The sequence below is a fragment of the Protopterus annectens genome, chromosome 11.part0, assembly GCF_019279795.1.
Source record: "Protopterus annectens isolate FY-2018-M chromosome 11.part0, PAN1.0, whole genome shotgun sequence".
Lineage (NCBI taxonomy): Eukaryota > Metazoa > Chordata > Ceratodontiformes > Protopteridae > Protopterus > Protopterus annectens.
This window is the reverse complement of record NC_056745.1, coordinates 309,588,257-309,608,910: the sequence shown is the minus strand read 5'-3', so window position 1 is coordinate 309,608,910 and position 20,654 is coordinate 309,588,257. Positions and strand designations below refer to the sequence as shown.

Here is a 20,654-nt window from a genome sequence, read left to right as displayed (position 1 = left end):
TCACTGACTAGAGAATCAACTTTTAGGGTAGTGTTGTCAATGTGATATTTATTGGGGAAGTAATGCTCATTGAAGGATGATTATACAATTCTTCACATTTAGTTTTAGTTCATGGTTTTGACACCAGTTTGTTTAGGAAAGGCTCTCCTGGAGGAGTTTGGAGTCCTCTGGGGAGTTTATGACAGAATCAAGTTTACAGTTATGTGAAAACATGGTCAGCCTTAAACCCTTAATATTTGATCTGATGTTGTCAATCTTCATTCATTCATGACAGTTGGGTCCCAGTTCTGTCCTAGGAACTGACTCAGCCATTGTAACAAGCTCACGCCAGCCAGAAACTCTCGAGCTAAGGTTACCCATAGTGCCTCTCTTCCCTTCCCTTCAGATCTTGTTTGCCGCATAGAGTTTCAAGATGTGTCAGGTTGTGCTCTCAAGCTGTTTTATATTTCTATACATTTCTTAATATGTTTTCTCCTTTACAGATCCCCTATTTATATTTCTCGGTCGCTTTATTTTATATTACTAAATTAGTGTGTGAGTGCTGTCTTATCTATCTTTTTACCTATTTGGTATTTCTTCTTTACCATAGTTGGTATAGGCTCCTCCCTCCTCTCTTACCTCTGGTAACTATCAAATACACTTGTTGGTATTCCTTCCCCTTTCTTCATTCTTCTCTTTACCCTTCTGGGTATTTCTTGTGCTACCATTGTTGGTACACTAAAAAAGAAAAAAAATCTTAAACTTGCTCTGTTTTTTCCACGTTATTGTGTGTGTGTGTGTGTGTGTGTGTGTGTGTGTGTGTGTGTGTGTGTGTGTGTGATTGTATGAATGGCTGTTTATTGTGTGTGTGTGTGTGTGTGTGTGTGTGTGATTGCATGAACGGCTGTTTATTGTTGTGATTTATCCGATAATGGCTGACAAAAAAGGTACCTTAGGATTTAAACATTGTGACAAATGTTGCAGGAAGATGCCCAACTCCGATGGGCATCTTTCCTGCGTGTATTGTTTAGGAGTGCTGCATTTACAAATCCAGCCTCTGTGCGAGCTCTGTAAAGGCTTTCGTGCCTGGACACTGACAGAGCATAAAAAACAAATTGATCTTAAAGGGGTTGTTAAAAAAAAACCTTTTTAGAGGCTTTGTCTGAGGTGGAGGTGTCCAAACCTCACAAAAAAGAAGCTAAGAAGAGAAGCCACTTGGTCCCAGTGTCTTCTCAGTCTCATGAACCAAAATTGTCCAAAGGCCAGGTTTCCACGGAACCAAAACTTAAACAATAGAAATTGGCACTGTCAACTATCTACACACGGGAGTCTATGAACCCTTTCACGGTGCCATCTATTTCCACGGAACTGACTAAAGCTGCCACAGTACCGACCCCTTCCATGGTACCTCAGATCCTCTCAGCACCAATAATAGTTTTCCCTGTAAAATTGGTCACTTCCAACCAAAAGATGTTTTCGGTATGGTGTTGAAGGTCGAACCCCTACCCAGGACTCAATATTCCCTGTCTATTTAACCTTTTGCTAGTCAGCAGCTCAGTCCCTTTATTGATCACCCAGAATCTCCCTCAGGAATGTTTATTTGTTCCACCAGGAGCCTTTCAGAGCTTGATGTAGTTAGACTGGTGGATCAGCTATTGGCAGCCAGTAGTAATCCAACCCCATCTAGGAACTCCCTCCCACCTAGAGCAAAGGTCTTTTTCTCCTCAGACTCCAACTTATCTTCCTCCTTCGACCTCTGCGCAGGATTTGGAGCCCTCGATGCCCATGCCTCTCCTGGTGCCAACTTCTTCATTACCAATGATGGATCTCACTGTGGTGCCGGAACCCACTCTGTGGACCTTGGCTCAGTTGGAGCTGATTCATTCATGAGACTGTGACTTGGCTGCCGGCTCTGGAATCCCTAGTATGGCACAGATTTCTTCCATGGTGCCGTCTACGGTTCCAGTTGCTTTGACAGATCTGAATCCTCTTGTGGCTCCTTCTCTGGGGGCGGTCTCGTTTTAGCGGGTTATGACCCTGGTTCCAAGGTTGTCTTTATCAGTTCCAGGCTCCTATACATCTTCGGGCAGGCCTGTCTTTCAGATTATGGAGACAGTGCTCACCTCAGCAGGTTCCCAGTTGGCTCCCTCGACGTCAGAATGTCATATCTATGTGTCCTCTGGTTCACAGCTGTCACAGTCACCTGCACTGGGGCAGCGGACATGGGAGCAGAAAGACACTCTACTGCAGGGTACCCTCTCTTTGGAGTCCTCTTCAGTCCTCCCCCCCGATGAGAAATCCCGTAAGAGGTCATGCAAAAGGAAGCACATTGATTCTCCAGAAGAATCTCTCACTGAGGATACAGACTTCAATGAAGGGGAAGAGTCCCCATGGTTGCCCCCTGAAGATGTCTCCTTTGGAGACATCCTAGAAATCTTAAAGCAGAGGGGTGACTGGAAGCCCACCAACCCTTCCTCTGAGGAATCTGTCTTCCTGCAGGTTTTCTGTGCCCAACCTTCTACTTCCTGAGTGACCCCACCTGCAAATGAGTTAGTTAATCTCATCATGCAGGATGCGTGGAAGGGCCCTGACACTGTAGAGCCAATCCCCTGCAGACCTGAAAAAATACTCTAGCCCCCAGAGGATCAACCCCACTGGTCCAAGGGTTTAGCGGTAGATGCTATGGTGGTGGTGGTGGCCACAAAGGATCAACACACAGAGGAGAGTCCTACTGTCCATCCTCCAAACCGAGAGTCTCGGACGCTGGATACATTAGGGAAGTGGGTTTATGCTTCAACAACCTTAGCCATTCATTCGTTGCATTATTTGGTTCATTTTACCCATCTTCAAAGGGACCTGATCACTGAACTCTCAGAAACTCTAGCAGGAGTAGTGTCTGACGAGGTACGTGACAAGGCTGCTTCCCAGCTTGCAACCCCAGAATCTGTCCCTAACTCCTCCATGTGGTTGATTGCATATACAACCGAAGGGGTGGATAGAGCAGCGGGTGCAGGTGTTGTCATGAGACGTCATGCCTGGATGCACTTGTGTGACTTTGTGGACCCTTTCAAGTCTTCCTTCATTAACAATCCCATGGACGCTTCCTCGTTGTTTGGCCCAAAAGTTAAAGACACATTAGCCAGGTGTGAAAAGGATGGAAAGACCCTTTCTGCTGTTGGTGCACGTTTTTCCACTCCTCAACGACCCTATTCCAGGAATCCTTCAAGTGAGAAGATATTCAGGAAGTCCCAAGGGCCTTTTTGGGACACACGTAGTGTGTTTTCTACCCGGGGCAGAGGGGACTCGTGTAACCAGGGTTCCAGAGATTCTTTCTCTGGGCAACCCTATCCATGCTCCTGAGGAGTGGCCCAATAGCTTACCTTTGGAGGCAGTTGGGGGAAGGTTCTCTCTGCACCACTTGGTCTGGCATTCAATAACATCAGATTCTTGGGTGCAGACAATAATTACCAGAGGTTGCCATATCCCCTTCAATCTTTATCCAAGACTGCAAAGACGAATCCCCGATGTTCCACTCAGTCAGAGGGACACAGCAGCACAAGAAATTTAAAAGCTGCTCAAAAAAAGAGTCATCCAGTCGCACCAGATGAAGTAGGATCCAGATTTTACTCAAGATTCTTTTTAGTGCCAAAAAAGACACGGGACTGGAGGCCAATTCTAGACCTCAATATCTTGAACAAGTTTGTCAAACAGACAAAATTCCAGATGGCCACAGTTCAGTCTATCCTTCCTTTTCTGGAGAAAGATTATTGGATGTGCTTTATAGATCTTCAGGATGCGTATTACTACATAAAAATGGACAAGCGCTCCATAAGTTATCTCCGCTTCTGGAGCCAGTCATTACCAATTTTGTGCACTGCCCTTTAGTCTCACCACAGCCCCCAGGGTGTTCACCACATGCATGGCAGTGGTAGCAGCTCATCTGAGACTGCAAGAATTCCAGGTGTTTCCATATTTAGATGATTGGCTCCTTACCGCTCCCTCCAGGCATCTACTGCTTCACGCCTTATACTACACTCTGGAACTGCCAGAGCTCTTAGGCATTTCAATAAACAAAGAAAAGTCAAACCTAGCAACCACTCAAAACTTAGAATTCATTGGAGCAACATTCAACACGAGATCCTGTCTGGTTGTTCTACCTCTTCATAGATTGCAAAGGTTAAGGTCACAGCTCCAAGTGATACTCTCTCAAGACATAGTCCTAGCTTACTTAGTCTTACAACTACTAGGGTCAATGGCAGCAACAATCACCCTAGTTCCCCTGGTGAGATTCCACATCAGGCTGCTTCAATGGTTCCTAGCATCACAGTGGTCTCTGTTAACTCACCCCGTGTCTTATCCAATCCAAATAGCAAGTCGATGCAAGCAGGATCTGAATTGGTGGATGAAGCCAGAAGAGAAGTTATGGAGTCACCCTTTTTCACCCCCTCTGCCCAAGGCCATAGTGACCATGGATGCATCCCTGATGGGGTGGGATGGGGAGGCATTTTCAGGGAAAGACAGTCTAAGGCACTTGGTCCCCCTTAGAGGCCAATTTCCATATCAACATCCTAGAACTGAGGGCAGTGCTTTTAGTGTTGCAAGCATTCCAATCTGCCCTTCCATCGGGGACAATTGCTATCCAATCAGACAAGACATCCATCATCTGGTACATCAACAAACAGGAAGGAACCAGATCTTATCCATTATGTTGGGAAGCCATGAGAGTATGGCAATGGGCGATTGCCTGCAATCACTTTCTGATAGCAACACACATTCCCAGGAGTTTCAATGTGATTGCGGACAAACTGAGCAGATGCATTCTCCTGCCTCACGAGTGGTTTCTCAATCCCATAGTAGTGATGGAGATATTTCGTCATTGGGGTCAGCCTTGTTGCGATCTGTTTGCATCTCCCACTAACCACAAATGCAGCAGCTACTTTACCCTAATCCCCCCTCAGGGGGAGTTCACGAGAGATGCTGTTCTGCAAGATTGTCCCCAAGACTGTTTTATGCCTTTCCTCCCATTCCCCTAATACCCCAGTTCTTGAAGAAAGTACGATGGTTGAGAAGCAAAGTGATCCTCATTGCACCCTATTGGCCTATCAAGTCTGGTTCCCCTTTCTTTGGCCTCACCTAGTTCACCGTCCGTGGACTCTGGACCCAACTCTGGGACTCCTGTCTCATTCGCAGGGGCTGGTCCATCCCAACCTACCAACTCTCAAGCTGACCACTTGGTACCTCCACTTCTGATAACTGCAGGCAGAATACTCTATCGTCCCCAGTACAAAAGATACTTCTGGATTCCCATAAACCGTCCACCAGGAAACCTTATCTTAGTAAATGGAACAGATTTGCGATATGGTCTTAAGGAGAAGGCCTAAATCACTTTTCAGCCTCGATTAATAACGTGCTGGAATATTTGTCAACTTTACTCCAATCAGGAGCTTCAGCTTTTACTATTAGATTTCATTTGGCAGCTATTTCAAATTCCCATAATGGCTTTGAAGACCTTATTCCTGGTAGCCATCACTTCACCCAGGAGAATATCAGAATTGCTGGCCCACACATCATTTTACATAAAGGGAAAGTATTACTTAGGACTAACCCTTCCTTTCTACTCAAAGTTGTCTCAGACTCAAATACTAACCAGTCCATTGACCTGCCAGTTTTCTTCCCAAAATTTTCAAACAAAGGAGAATATTGTTTGCATTTGTTGGATGTACACAGACAATTACGTATTTACTTGGACAGAACGAAATCCTTCAGAAAATTGGACCAACTGTTCTTGTCTTTTTCGAGTCTTCGACTAGGCAAACCAGTTTCCAAAGTCAGCTTGTCGAAATGGTTGAGAGATTGTATCACCTTTATTTATCATCAAAATAAAATGAGTCTATCAACTAAAGTCAAGGCTCACTCTACCAGGCCAGTTTCCACTTCGGTGACCTTTCATTCTAGAGCCTCCATGGATGACATTTGTGCAGCAGCTACGTGGGCTACCCCTCATACCTTTATCACTCATTACAAATTTATTTATTTATTTTTTATTTTACATTTATTGACTGGGCTAGTCTAACTGGATATATGTCCATTTTCAGTAGAGGCCCAGGGAGATAAGCTTCAAGAACACAATTCTAATAAAAATGTTGGTACATTACATAATTTACAAAGTGAAAAACCTTCCTGCATGTACGGCAACTGCAAGGCTTCAAAACACCTGAAGCATAGTTCAAAAAAATGAAGCCAGCAGACAATAGCAAACTGTGAATTTACTGAACTCCTATAAACACATAGGTAGTCAAAAAACAACAAACCGGTTTCGGCTAATACTGATACTTAGCCTTCATCAGTGTAAAGAATGAGAAACTTGAAACCATTTAAATACCATTCCTGTAAATGCATGTTCAATAACCATTGGTTCCTCGCAAAATTTCATTTAACCCAGGTGAAAATAATGCACCCAATTTAACTATCCATATCTATTACCATTACTATCTAAAGGTTGTTTTTTCATTGACATTTGGACATTATTTTGTTGAATGTGGAAGCTAATGGACATTTAATGGATAAATCCTATGTGGACCATGCATGTCTCACCAATTTTTAGGAGTGGCACAAAAAGGAAAGGCCAGTATTGGACACCTGATGCTGTCCTTAGTCTAGTCTGCTATATATATCTGTTTTAATCAAGTTTTGGACAGTATGCATGTGTTATTATCTAGATTTGATTAATCTTGCCGGTATATTAGGCATATATTATCAAATACTGATTCTTGTGTATATATTACAACAAATAAGGTCTGATGGCACTCATTTAAATGTACCATCTCTCTTTTTTACATGCTCAGACATTGAGAGCCATAGGTATCCATTTTCATGTTACGTTATTATAGGATGTGCTAGTTCTAGTCAATAAGTGCTCTAGTGGTTTTGAGTGCAGGATAATTCCCTGGGGCAATGACAACTTTTGCACTGTGTTCTGCGAATCAGCTTCAGTGGTAATATATACAACTTTAGACAATTTTGAGGTTAGATATTTGCAGGATTATATTTTTGCATATTGTATCCTATACCACTGTTAGATTAGTGGCTCTGACTAACATTCTTTTACTTCATTTATGTATCACTATTTAGTAGGCCTTAGGTGATTGTTATTATTTATCGTTACCTTGCCCAACAACCAATTTTGAACCTTTTACACTTTTCAGTGGTTTCTATTTATGACCTTGTTGGTTCTGACAGCCTTTCAGTTTAACTAACAAATTCTGACACTATTGTTGATAAGAGAGCTCTCTACAGGGGCTTACTTTGACCTATTGATCTGCGGTTTTTGGTGGGGGCATACTTTTGGGTTTACATCCATTGGGGTGTTTCAGCAGTGTGGTTCTATCTTTTTTCAAAATTGTTTTATTAATTACAACAAGGGCTATTATTGTTTGGTTCTCAACATCAACAGTGTAAGTGGACATAGCATTGCTCTTTGGGCACTAGGATATATTTTTTGATGTCCTTTGGAATATGAGCAGGGGCTATCATTGTCTAGCTTGATTCAGAGATGAATAGATGGTTGATGTATATTCCATTCCGAACGTAGCATTGTTGTATTGGTTAAACTTATTTGTTAATAAGGTGTGCAGGAAGTCTTTCTGAACTCTGCTGAACACTTCTGAATGGTTAATATCATATTGTTGGGATTTTCCCTTGTGGTAATTTGATATTTTTGGTCCCAACAGTGACAACAGATTTGGTATATCATCTTTTGATTAACAGGTTTTTTTACGGACCACATTTTTTAATGGTCATGGATTTGTCTAGTATTTTGAGGGGTTTGTCAGCCACAAAGGATGACTTGGGTGTTTTTGGATTGGGCATTGGTAGTGATAAACATAATAATCCTACCCCGACAACTATGGAGGCTTCTTGTGAAGCACATTTTCAGAATCTAACTAAACAAATGCGCTCACTCAGAACTAATGTTTGGCATGCAAAATTATTTAAGGCCTCTTTGGCCAAGGATATGGCTCCTTGAGGCTTGAAGGTCCACCTGCAGTCTTTGGTGGGCAAAATAGATAGTGAGTTGATGGAACAATGGGCTAATGCCCAACAACAGGCATCTATGAGCTTTGTCAAAATCTTATCAGCTTATTATGGCAGGACTATTGAAATTGAAATGGTGGAAGTCACTAAGCTGTGTGAGGTTACCAAAACATATGAGGGATTACCAGCATATCCAATTTGTCTTAACAAATTAAGTAAGGATTTGATTAACTTGGAACAATATCTCAAAACCAAGAAGATGAGAAAATTCCAGAGGGACTCAACAGATTATGAAAAGGGAACTCAGTTCAATACTAATATGAGCAAACAGGAGAGGTTCAATGATATGGGTACCAAAGGGGGCAAACATAAGAGACTGAGATCAATCTTGAAAAGAGCCACACAGTCTAGTTCCAATTACAAAACTTCTGGTGATAATTCATCATCCGCAACAAACCCCGACACACAGCACATTGGGGATTCTCCAACAGCTAAAAGAACTAACCCTTTAGACAACAGCAGGTCAGGGGGAATAGGAAACATACAAGGAATAAAACATATCGATGGCCTACTAGAACTGCTGACACGGATGTAACTGATCAGAACAATGTACGTAACATTTCCAATGTGGTGCTATCTGACATACAAATAAAAGTGTTAAACAAGGGACTGAATTTTATTCCTGTTTTTTGTGTCAGAAGACAAGCTAGCTCAGGATGTTATTGCTTATTGTAGATTATTAAATCTAAGAATATTTTTCAAGGATTCTGATAATGTTGCATGTACTGACAAATTCCTATATCATAAGTCTAAATTTACCCTCCCTATGCACCTCCATGTTTTGATGTTTCAGACCTCTGTACTGAAGGACTTACAATACAATTTTAGGAAACATATATGTAAAACCAATAATTTCTCTAAGAATGAAACATCAGCCCTAAAACAATTGATTGATAACAGGGACTTGGTTATTTTACCTGCAGACAAGGGGGGGGGGAGCAGTGGTGGTCATAAACTGGACACAGTATAATGAGGAAGCTTTGAGACAATTAGGGGATGGACGTTATTATACCTGCATGCCCTTGGATCCCACTTTCAGATTTAGGAAGGAAATTGACCAATTCCTGAGGTTAGCCAGGGAGGAAGGTATTATTTCTGATCAGGATCAATATCATTTAACCATCACAGATCCCACTAACCAGTACATATATTTTCTTCCTAAAATACATAAGTACCTGGATCACCCACCAGGGAGACCTATTGTCTCAGGCAGGGGCTCAATGACAGAACCTCTACCACAATTCCTCACTAGATATTTGCAACCCTTACTCAAGTGGGTTAGATCCAGATTGAAAGACACCTGCAAATCATTGCTGACACCCAATTAGAATCCGGGTGATTATTCTGCACTCTGGATGTCTCTGCCTTATATACCAACATTCCTTATTGGGTGGGATTGGATGCCCTGGAGTACTGGTTACAGAAGTCCGAACTTTACTCTTCAGGTTTCAACACTCTTCTTATTGGGCTTGCCGAACATGTATTGACCAAGAATGTCTTCTATTATCAAGACAAATGCTATTGGCAAACACAAGGAACAGCCATGGGGGAATCATTTGCCCCGATTTATGCAGATTTGTTCATGGCTTATGTAGAAGAATTCCTGATCTATGATAGTAGTCACAACATATACTTAGATGAAATTGACATCTGGAGGAGATTTCTGGATGATTGCTGGATGGTGTGGAGATCGGATGTTGTATATCTTAGGGAATTTGTAGAGTACCTGAATGATAATAAGTGGGGTATTAATTTTACAGCCAATTACCATTCCCAGAGTATTACATTTTTGGATATATTAATTACGAGGAATGAGGAACATACCCTAGCGACACAGGTATATCACAAATACCCCCAGTACAACTCCCTTCTCCCTGCTTCCAGCTATCATCCACCCAATGTCTGCAGGAACATACCCAGGTCTCAGTTTCTTCGAGTAAAACGTATTTGTTCAGAGGACAATACTTATGAACTTCATAAGCAGGGCCTCATATCTAGATTTAAAGCCAGGGATTATGCCATGGGGATGTCCTGACTGCTAGCAATTCTGTCTCCACTATAGACAGGCAGGAAACTTTACAATATAAACCAAAATCTGTGAATAATCAGGCAGTCACCTGCCTAGTGACCACTTATGGCAGAAATACGTATCTTTTGCTCAATAGTGTGCAGAGACATTGGAATATATTACAGGCAGATGAATATCTTTCTACGATTTTGGGTGAAAGATATTTTTTTTTTCATTTCATAGGGGGAGGAATATTGGTTCCCAGCTAAGCCACTATAAGCACATTCTCAGAGGCCCCAATAATATTAGTCAGATAATGTTGACTGGGGATCCTCTAGTAGGTTGTGTGCCTTGTGGCCCACTGTACTCACTGTAGGAATGTTAGCAAGACAAAGGATTTCACTAGTCACAATATAGGTAATGTTTTTGATATCTGCTTTTTTGCTAACTGTGGGTCTAATTGGCTGGTTTAATTAGCTACCTGCACCTGCTCTGCACTCTATGTTGGCCAGAGATCTAGGCCTTTAAGGATCTGTATTTCTGAACACTTAAGTGAAATCAGGAGTAAAAAACCCATCAATGCTCTATTTAAACATACCTACAAACATCCCAGTGTGTCTTTTAAACTCACAGTCATAAACAAAATTTTGGGCAATAGGGCTACTAAAGCAGGCTGGCATAGCCTTTTAAATGTGAAGGAAAAGAAATGGATAGTTAAATTGGGTGCATTATTTTCACCTGGGTTAAATGAAAATTTGTGAGGAACCAATGGTTGTTGAACATGCATTTACAGGAATGGTATTTAAATGGTTTCAAATTACTCATTCTTTACACTGATGAAGGCTAAGTATCAGTATTAGCCTAAACCGTTTTTTGTTTTTTGACTACCTATGTGTTTATAGGAGTTCAATGAATTCAGAGTTTGCCATTGTCTGCTGGCTTTGTTTTTTCTGAACTAACATTACATAATTTAACAAATGATTACAACTCATTCCACAACAAATTGGATATAGTCTCCAGGGGAAGAGCATCCTTTGGCTCTATGGTGCTCAGGAATATCCTTCCATAGGACTCCCAGGACATAAAGTAGCTAGGGACTCTGTCCCAACTGTCATGAATGAATGAAAATTGACAACATCAGATAAAGACCTTATGTTCTTACCATAATGTTCCATCTGTGTTATCGAGCTTCATTCATTCTTGACATCCCACCCTCCTACCCCCCTCCAAAGGCTCCTAGTGGTCCAGAACTAGTCCTCATTCAGTAGTAGGGCAGTTGCTCAGACAAAGCTTCCACTTTCTGTTTTCTACAGGCAAACTCGATCTGAAAGGAAGGGAAGAGAGGCACTATGGGTAACCTTAGCTTGAGAGTTTCTGGCTGGTGCGAGCTTGTTACAACAGCCGAGACAGTTCCGAGGATGGACCCAACTGTCAAGAATGAATGAAGATAATTTCTTGCGATCTTAAAATGGGGGGGTGCAGATAGAGGTATGACTATAGGAGGGGAGATGGTGTTAAAGTTTGAACTAAATTTGTCTTGTTAGTAGACTGGCAATACCCTCTGGGTCCAAGTATGTGACGTCCTTTACTATTAGCTTTGCACAGTGTTGGATATTGTTTCTGAGATTTCTAACATAGTTAAAGCCTTTAAAAGAAACAAAAAAAGCACCAGACTCACAAAACACACTTAAAGGTGTCCAGTGTAAAGAAAAGGAAGCTGCACTTAGAAAATGTTAAGCTGCTTGTTCTAATAACACACACTTTTCGTCCGAACCAAGTCCGAACTTCCTCAGACAAACAGAGCCATTTAAAACTGATACATTTAAATACTGGTCCAAAACATCACATGATATGAAAAACCCTATCCATAGGGAACTAATACATTATGAATTAAGTAAATACAACCATCAATGAACCCCGCCCATTAGCATTCACATACGGAACTTAAAAATCCTTCAGTCACCTTAATGCACTCAGAGGTGCTTAATACAGACTGAACTTCCAGCGCTTAAAAACTACTTTTACATATCAGGAAGCTTTACACTTAAAATAAGACGGTCCGTACCAACAAATCACACATTAAGGTGACTGAAGGATATTTAAGTTCCGTATGTGAATGCTAATGGGCGGGGTTCGGTGATTGTTGTATTTACTTAATTAATAATGTATTAGTTCCCTATGGATAGGGTTTTTCATATCATGTCATGTTTTGGACCAGTATTTAAATGTATCAGTTTTAAATGGCTCTGTTTGTCTGAGGAAGTTCGGACTTGGTTCGGACGAAAAGTGTGTGTTATTAAAACAAGCAGCTTAACATTTTCTAAGTGCAGCTTCCTTTTTTTTGCACTGGACGCCTTTAAGTGTGTTTTGATAGTTAAAGACTTTGTGCTTATCCCTCACTTGGGTGGCTATTTTAACCTTATATCTGGTTTTGGCTGATTTGATCAGGGTTTGGAGTTCCTTGTTAAGTTCAGCAAGAATGTTATTAGCTTCTTAAGAATTAAATTTATTTTGTGTGCGATTATTTTTATTTTTTTTTTGTTTTGTTACAGGGACTGTTTATATTAGGGTTCCATCAAATGTGGTTTATTTTTAAATTTATGACTGGATTTACTTCTGAGGGGGAGCAATATATCTCTGCAGCTATTTATACGTGCACATAATTTGCTGGTAAAGGATTCCACATAGGCAGTGGGCTCATCAAGATGGAAAGAGCTTTTGAATTTAGCAAGGTCAACCCTTACTTTTAGCAGATTAGCCCGTGGCATAATTTCTGAATATTGAGGAGTTGGAAGATACTTCTGGCTTCAGTCTTAAGGTGAATGTGAGTGATTTGCAGTCCAATATGACTAGGTAGGAAGTTACAACTGATAGGGGGCAAAGATGCCCCATATTGATAAGAACCAAGTCCAGGATTGTATTGCTCCTGCTTGGGGTGTGGACTAACTGGTCCAGAGTGCTTACATTGATGAAGTCAAGAAATCTCTAGGCATACACGTTTGAGACTGTATAAGTTTCTCAGTTAATTGGGGAGTAGTTGGAAGTCTCCTGGCAGAATGGTGTTTGACTTATTGCATAGTGATGTTCAACCTGTATAGGTAAGAGGGCTGAGAATGACATGGATATTTATCTATTATTTTAGATATAGTTAGCCATTATTTGATATGATATGATGTAATATGATATGGGGTTTTGTTAACAGTAAGTTGGTTGTAGAGGAGTTCCAGGTTGTTATCCTGTCTAACAAGTCTGGAAGTGATTTTTTAAGAACATGGAGATACTGCTGCCTTTTGTCCCTTCATTAAATGTGGTGGCCCGGAATGTGTGATAAGCACTTAAACCCTGAATTGATGGAGTGCTCTAACTGGTGCTGAATCAGGTCTCTGTGTTAATGCATATATCAATGTTTTCCAGAGTGAGGAGTGCTTGTAGGGAGAAGTTTTTTGTTAAACAACTAGCACTGAGCAGCAATACAGTAAATACTTGTGTAAGTAAACTTAACATAACATGAGATGTTTGAATGATCACTGCTGCAGTAGTCTTAGCATTATACGTTATATCCTGCTAAGGATACAACAGCTGAACAGCTTGCAAAGCATAAGAGCACCTTCCTCACACCTAGTAAGCTCAAGCTGAGATAGCAAAAAACAGTGGTTTGGGCAGCAGGTCCTTCAGCGCCTTCATGCCAACAGAGAGACAGACTAATAGAGAGAGAAGGATGTTAAAGACCTGGTCAATACTAGGAACATAAAGATAACAGTCCACTCCCTGTCAACAAATGCATATAAAAATAAGGGGGGTGGAGGGGGGCATGTTCATCATTAAGATCACTGATTCAGTAACTTTAGTTATATGGGTACATTATCATAGCTTAGACTGACTGGGAGGAGGAAGGATGAGGGTGGTACTAGCAAAGCCTGTAATAGAACTGGAGAAGGAGCCTAATTTATAGTATTTCATAAAAGTATGCAAAAAGGACCAAGTAGCTGCTTCTAGAATACTTTTAGAAGCAAACAATTTCCAAAAAGCCATAGATGAAGCCAGGGCCCTAGGAGAATGAGACTTGAATGTGCCTGGAATTGTGTTGTTGTAGTGGGTTTAACAAAAGTTAACAATGAGGCAACCACTTGGAAATAGTCTGCTTTGTCAAAGGTTGTCCTTTTTTTGCACTTTCATAAGAAATGAATAACTGATCAGAGTTCCTGAAACATTTTGTTCTGCCAAGCTAGTACTCGAGTTGTCTGTGGATATCCAAGGTGTGGAGTATTCTTTCTCCCTGACTTTTAAGTTCTGGAAAGAAGACAGAGAAATGGATAGCTTGGCTCAAAGCAAGCTCAATACTCACTTTGGGTATAAAAGAAGGATTTGTTCTCAAGGGAACTCTATCTTTTGAAAAATGAGATAAGGTTGACCCACCATAAGAGCTTGCAGCTTACTCTTCGTCCAGAGGTCAGAGCAATGAGCAATATTCTTTTCCATGATAAGAACCTCAAATCAACCTGAGGAGCCAGCTCAAATGGAGCAAGAGTTAGTTTTTATAACACAAGAATAAGATCCCAAGGAGAAGCTACCTGTTTTCCAGGGAGCTTGGAATGCAACACCCCTTTAAAAACATTTCACATGAAATGTTATTGAAAGAGATGGATACATAGGCAAACATGGTGAAATGGCCATCAAATGAATTTTGATGAAGGAGTAAGACAGGACAGAAGATAGTAACTCACACAAATAATGTAAAACCAAAGAAACACTAACCTTGAAAGGGTGCTTGTTCCTCTCTTGGCACCAACTAGAAAACATATTCCATTTATTAATAATATGATTTTCTAGTAGCAGGTTTACTTACCTGCTTTAACATCTGCAGCATGCCTTCAGAAAATAGGTACCTAAAAGGTTTTAGGAGTCTATCAGGCAGTTAGTTTCAGTTGTTTGGGATCGAGATGTATCAAACACCTCCACTTGCATGAGTAGGTCCAGTCTTTGAGGAAGCTTATTGTAATTGCACCTGACCATTTCCAAAAGAAGAGCAAACCACTTTTGCCTGTGACAGAAGGAAGTCACTGCAGTGATCTTTGGAGAGTCTTTCTGAATCTTCAGCATGACCCTGGATATTACTGGAAAGGGTAGAAAAGCATACAGAAGCATTCTTGTCCAAGAAAAAGAAACAGAATCTGTCTTCCAGGCCTTTTTGCATTGAGTTCTGGTGCAGAATTTTGCCAAATGATTGCTGTTAGTAGAGGAGGAGAAGAGATTTATTTGAGGTGATCCCCACAGCACGATCAATTCCTGAAAGACTCCATGATTTAATTTCCATTTGTGAGGGTCTGTAGTGATCCTACTCATCTTGTCTGTAACACAAATTTACTTTGATGGTATAAGATGCCAGTAGAGTGAGGTTGTACTGAAAGGCTATATCCCAGGCTACCATGGTAAGTCTGCACACAGGGTAAGATCTGGACCTCACTATTTGTTTATGTACCACATCACTGTTGTGTTGTCTGTAAACAACTTTTACAAGTCCTGGGGACCACAGATGATTGAAAGGTGAGAATATTTATAAATGACAGCACCCCTTTTTTGTTTATTTGCTTTTGGTCTGTCTTTTCTGTTACAAAGACTTTGCATATTTAACCACACAGATACTGCTCCCCAAGCAATGTCTGAGGCATCTGTAGTCACTGACTGTGACAGAGCTGAAAGGGTGAATGGCAAACCCAGATTCAAATAAATTTGGTCTACCCACTAAAATATTCTCTCTTCTCACAAACCCCAAAGCTAGAATCTAAAATGTCAGGGAATGTTGATGTCGGACCATGCAGAATTCGGGTACCAGTGGATTTTTCTCATGGGGAGTCTTGCTAAAGGAATAACGAGAATGACAGAAGCCACGAGATCCGGAATCCCAATAAATTACATGGCTGAGACAGTAGTCTGTGCAGAATAACTCAAGAACAGATCTAGATACAGATAATTTTTTATGTGGAAGAAAAGCTCTTTGAAGTGAGGTACCTAGGAGACACCACAGGAAAACAATTCTGTGCGAAGGAGTTAAAGAAGCCATTTGTATGTTTTCCTTTAAGCCCAGTTAGTGTAGGAGTTCACTCAACTAACTGAGATTCCTGACACTGTGGGGAAAACTCTGCAAAGACAAGCAAACAATCTAAATAAGGAAAAAAATTGTGAAAACCGTGCAGTCTGCAGCAGGCTATCACAGGAGCCAGACATTTTCTGGACACCCTTGGAGCAGTGGATAAACCAAAAGGAAATGAAGAAAACTAATAATGTGATCCACAGAAAACCTTAAGAAATACCTGATATCTGAACTTGTAGTAATATGATGGTATGCATACCTTAAATCTAAAGTCACCAGAAAACTCAGATGAAGAATAAGGAATAACAAGCTGAGAAGGGATAACATTTTGAACTTGGCACTATCACAAACAGGTAAAGAAAGGAAAGATTGAGAAATGGTCTCTGTGAATCCTCCTTAATTGTTACCAGAAACATTACTGAAATAAACCCCTTCTCCTAAGGGGAAGGGACCACTTCTATGACACCTTGAAACAGCAGATGCTGAGTGACAAAAAAGATCCCTGAGTGTCCATTGCCAGTTTGGTATTATGTGAATCCAACTTTAGCCAGTTTTCTAAAGTCTGTGTCAAGAAGTTTGAAAGGTTCATTTACACAACCACAAAAGCTTGCTTCTGCTGACTGGGTACAAAGAAAAGTGAGAGCAGAGAATCATCAGGAAACAATGATAACAAAGTTCAGTCACAAAGAATGTTCCTCATCAGTTCTAAGCCTTGTTCTCCACAACTCCTGACATGGGGTCAGGGTGTCACTTCGACAGTGGCAATCATATAGAGCCAAAGTTCACATCACTGAGTGGTTAGTCCTGCAGCGGCTGTTCTTCTATACCACACACTTGCATGCACGCTCACACCTATGGCCAATTTAGAGGGCATAGTCCACCTACTGCATGTCTTTGGAATGTGGGAGGAAAGCACAACACCCAGGGGAACCCATGGGAACACAGGGAGGACATGAAGATTCTATACAGAAGGCACCCCAGGTGAGAATCAAACTGAAGAACCACTTGCTGACTTGCTGGCAGGTGAACACTATGCGCTGCAACTCCCAAAGTGCTAAGCTTTGTCCTTTTCTAAAAGAAATGTATTCATCTTTTAATCCTCATATTCAGACAGGAATTATCAAACTTAATGACTCCGTCGGTTAGAACCTAGGGAATCTGTCGAAAAAAGAACTAACTGAAATTATGGCTGTAAATTTTTGTTTCCTAAATTAATTTAAAACTAACAATCATAAAATATGTCATAAAATCTACATAAATGCATCCAAACACTCATCTGGCAGCCACTGATGAAATCTGACTATTTAGAATGGAAGAATAAAATTAAAAAAGATTATGGGCTAGTAATTGTCTTAGTTGTCCAGTTACAGAGTTAAAAAGGCAATCTGAGTTGAATACTGGATAGGAATTTGACAACAAAGCATGTAGTTTAATATTATGCACTGGTGGCATGGCGGGATAAAACCCTGACTATGGCCTAAGTAACCTGAGTTTGATTAGTGGTCTGGGTGCTTGACAACATGGCTGGGGAGGATAGGCATACCCATCCTGGGAAGAGGGTACAGTTCAGACCACTGATGGAGGCTAGGGATGTGTAAGGAGTACTTTTTACAAGGGGTGGGGTTTTGGCTAAATCACACATGGAGGCATGGATAATACATCACAGACGCATTCTATATCACTGCTTGGACGCATGAATATACACAGATGCAGAGGTTAGGAATATAACAGAAAACTGTCCTCAGCAGCATTGTGATAACTGCTAGATGCCTTGAGCTCCTCACTAGTCCCAAGCATAGACTGAGTTAGTCCAGAAAATGTAAGTATAGCCTAGTAGACCAGTGAATGAACAGAGGCTATGGGAACAGATAATGGTTAGTTGCAGGGAGTCACAAAACACTGTGGTGTCCATCATTCTAAAAGTTTATGATGTTAGGCATAACTGTTCCAGCTCCAACAGTGATGTTAAAATATGTAAGAGGTGGAATAATCTATATTACATAATGGAAGCAACAGAAAAAAACAATGTGGGAAATCCTGATAAATATTTTTTTCATTTAACAGCTTATGAGGTAGCTTTAGAAACCACAGTTCTATTCTCTTTTTAAATATTTTATACTGCTGCTCTCAGTCAATGAACAAGCAAATGATGAAACCGGATGCTTGCTGTTACTTTTGGCAAATGTGTGTTTTATATTTATCATATATCAGTTATTTCATTGCATTTATTTTCACAACCAGAAATGCTTTTCAGGAACTGAATATTGCAACACATGAAAATATTGAGCAGAAATAGAAAAATATTTCCACTGTTAAGCAGTTATGGTAAATACTGAGCAAAAGTGAACAATTGGGCCTAAAGTTATACTTACAAAGGTTTTACAAGCACTTACTGCATTCCTTTTCATTTACACATATCTCCCTACAATATTAAGGTAGTCAGCATTAAGTGAATATCTGCTTTATTTTAGGAGTACTTACTGTGCAATTTTAGCAGTTAGGACAGCAGCATGTAAACAACCCCAGATGCCAGCTTGATTTAAAAACATTTCACTGTAATCCACACCTTCTCTTTCTTCTGTACATGTTTTCATACTAGAGGAGGTACCCAGTTCTTGCCAGGTGTTAAGAATGTCAGAATAGTTTAGTGCTGCATCCAGTGATTGGCACCAACACTTAAAAGCAGTCCTATAAAAATAAATGTTTAAAATGTGTCTCTTCATTTATTTTATACATATTTTACATATTCAAAGTTAATTACAAAAAGGCAGTTGATCTCTATGAAAATTGATTCAAAATACAATTACTTAAACATTCAACTAATAACAACTGAGCCTACCTTTAAGAGACATCTGGTGCTGAGAAAGGGTGCTGAGAAGGGCCATTTACTTGCTATCAAAGTAAAGGGAAATGGTGGACTGACCAAATGCAGAGCACTCCGTGGCAGTCTATATCAGCATTTCCAAAATTTAAATGTTCGAATTACTAAATACCGAACTGAAATGATCGAACTATTAAATTTTCGAATGCCGATATTAAAAAAAGAAACACAAAAAACCCCGAAAGGGTGTAGGCAGGGGGGTAAGCCCCCCTGCACCCCCCACACCCCTGCTACTTAAATATACCAATGCCAAGACCGCGCTACATTGTAGTAAATGGAAATCTCTCCTTACAGAGATTTCCGTTTACCCATTCAATGTTCTGCACTTTCGGCATTCTCGCGTCGACAATATCATATTTAATATTGTCGACGTTCGAGATGCTGATAGGAACCCCTCCGTGGAAGGAGGTTTCAGGGTCTTGTGCTGTTTTTCACAACGATTATGAAATATGAACAATAAATATTGGTAGTTCTGTTCCTACCTTCAGGCACTAGGCAGAGGCACATGTCTGTACCTTCATTATCTATGGACTGACTTTCTTCTGTTGACTTTTCATTTTCATTCCAATTAAAGAAGGTCATCCAGCAATAAAGTACAGGTAAGCTGATATTTGAATTTCACACTGACTCAGTGGCATATGCGTTCTCTGCCTGCACAAACCTACTCTAGCAACTTTACAGAACACAGACTTCCCTCCTCTGACTCCTGTGACAGGGGATTGGCAAAGCCCCTCCCATCAGGGGATGCCGCTGAGTTGTTTAGGCTTTTAGTGCTAAGTAGGAAGAATCAAGAAGGACCAGAACTAAGAATTTCTTGAATCCAACCAATTCACCAGTGGTTATATACGATCAATCTATATATAAAATAAGTGAGATGTTGGATGGGTGCTGCCACTAACTATAGATGTTCAAGTAGATCATTGTTGCAGTACTGATTCTAAGGTCTTCCTGCCATGCAGAAGTCTGTGACTGGTCTAATTCTCAGAGTCTTTGAAACATCCCCCGCCAACAGATGTTCGTGGGCTGAACTCCAGATGTTAGGCTATAATATAGGCATCCATCTGTGCCATCCTCAGGTCTTTCTGGGCTGTGGTAATCATCTGATGCCTGTAGAAAACACAACACTTCCATTTGTCTAATGTTTTGAGATACCAATACAGTGGACTAGAAGTAGAAGAAAGGGTTTACAGGGGGGTGATGATAAGATAAGGGTAGCCACCCCAAACCCCAGCCATGAGGGATAGCCAAGTAGACAGAAGAAAAAGAGGATAGGAATTGGTATTGCAACACTGATCTAATCAAACATCTACAATTATGGTAAGTGTAACATAACCGTACTGTGCTCTTCATAGTCAGTGTTACAGTACTAATTCTTGGGAGGACTCCAAAAGCTACAGGTTGGGAGGTTGGCTATCTGAGGATCCCTGGCACAGCAGATTCTGTAAAATAGCAGTGGTAAAATCTGCCATAGACCTGGATGCAGTGCCTAAATGGTTATGTTTGGTAAAGGTGTAGACAGATGACCAGGTAGCAGATTCCAAGACGGCCTGAGTAGGGACGCCTTTTAGGAAGATAGTAGCTGACACCCTATGCCTAGTGGA

The 20,654-nt window shown here is 40.8% G+C and overlaps 1 protein-coding gene across 1 annotated transcript in view; it reads right to left on the bottom strand.

The window, feature by feature from the left end:
* CFAP54 (cilia and flagella associated protein 54) overlaps positions 1-20,654 on the bottom strand; it is a 2,749,537-nt gene that overhangs the window by 571,240 nt on the left and 2,157,643 nt on the right. Inside the window, exon 48 of the mRNA XM_044087198.1 lies at positions 18,654-18,860. Within this exon, the coding sequence (XP_043943133.1) occupies positions 18,654-18,860 (207 nt within the window). The remainder of the gene's footprint in view (positions 1-18,653; positions 18,861-20,654) is intronic.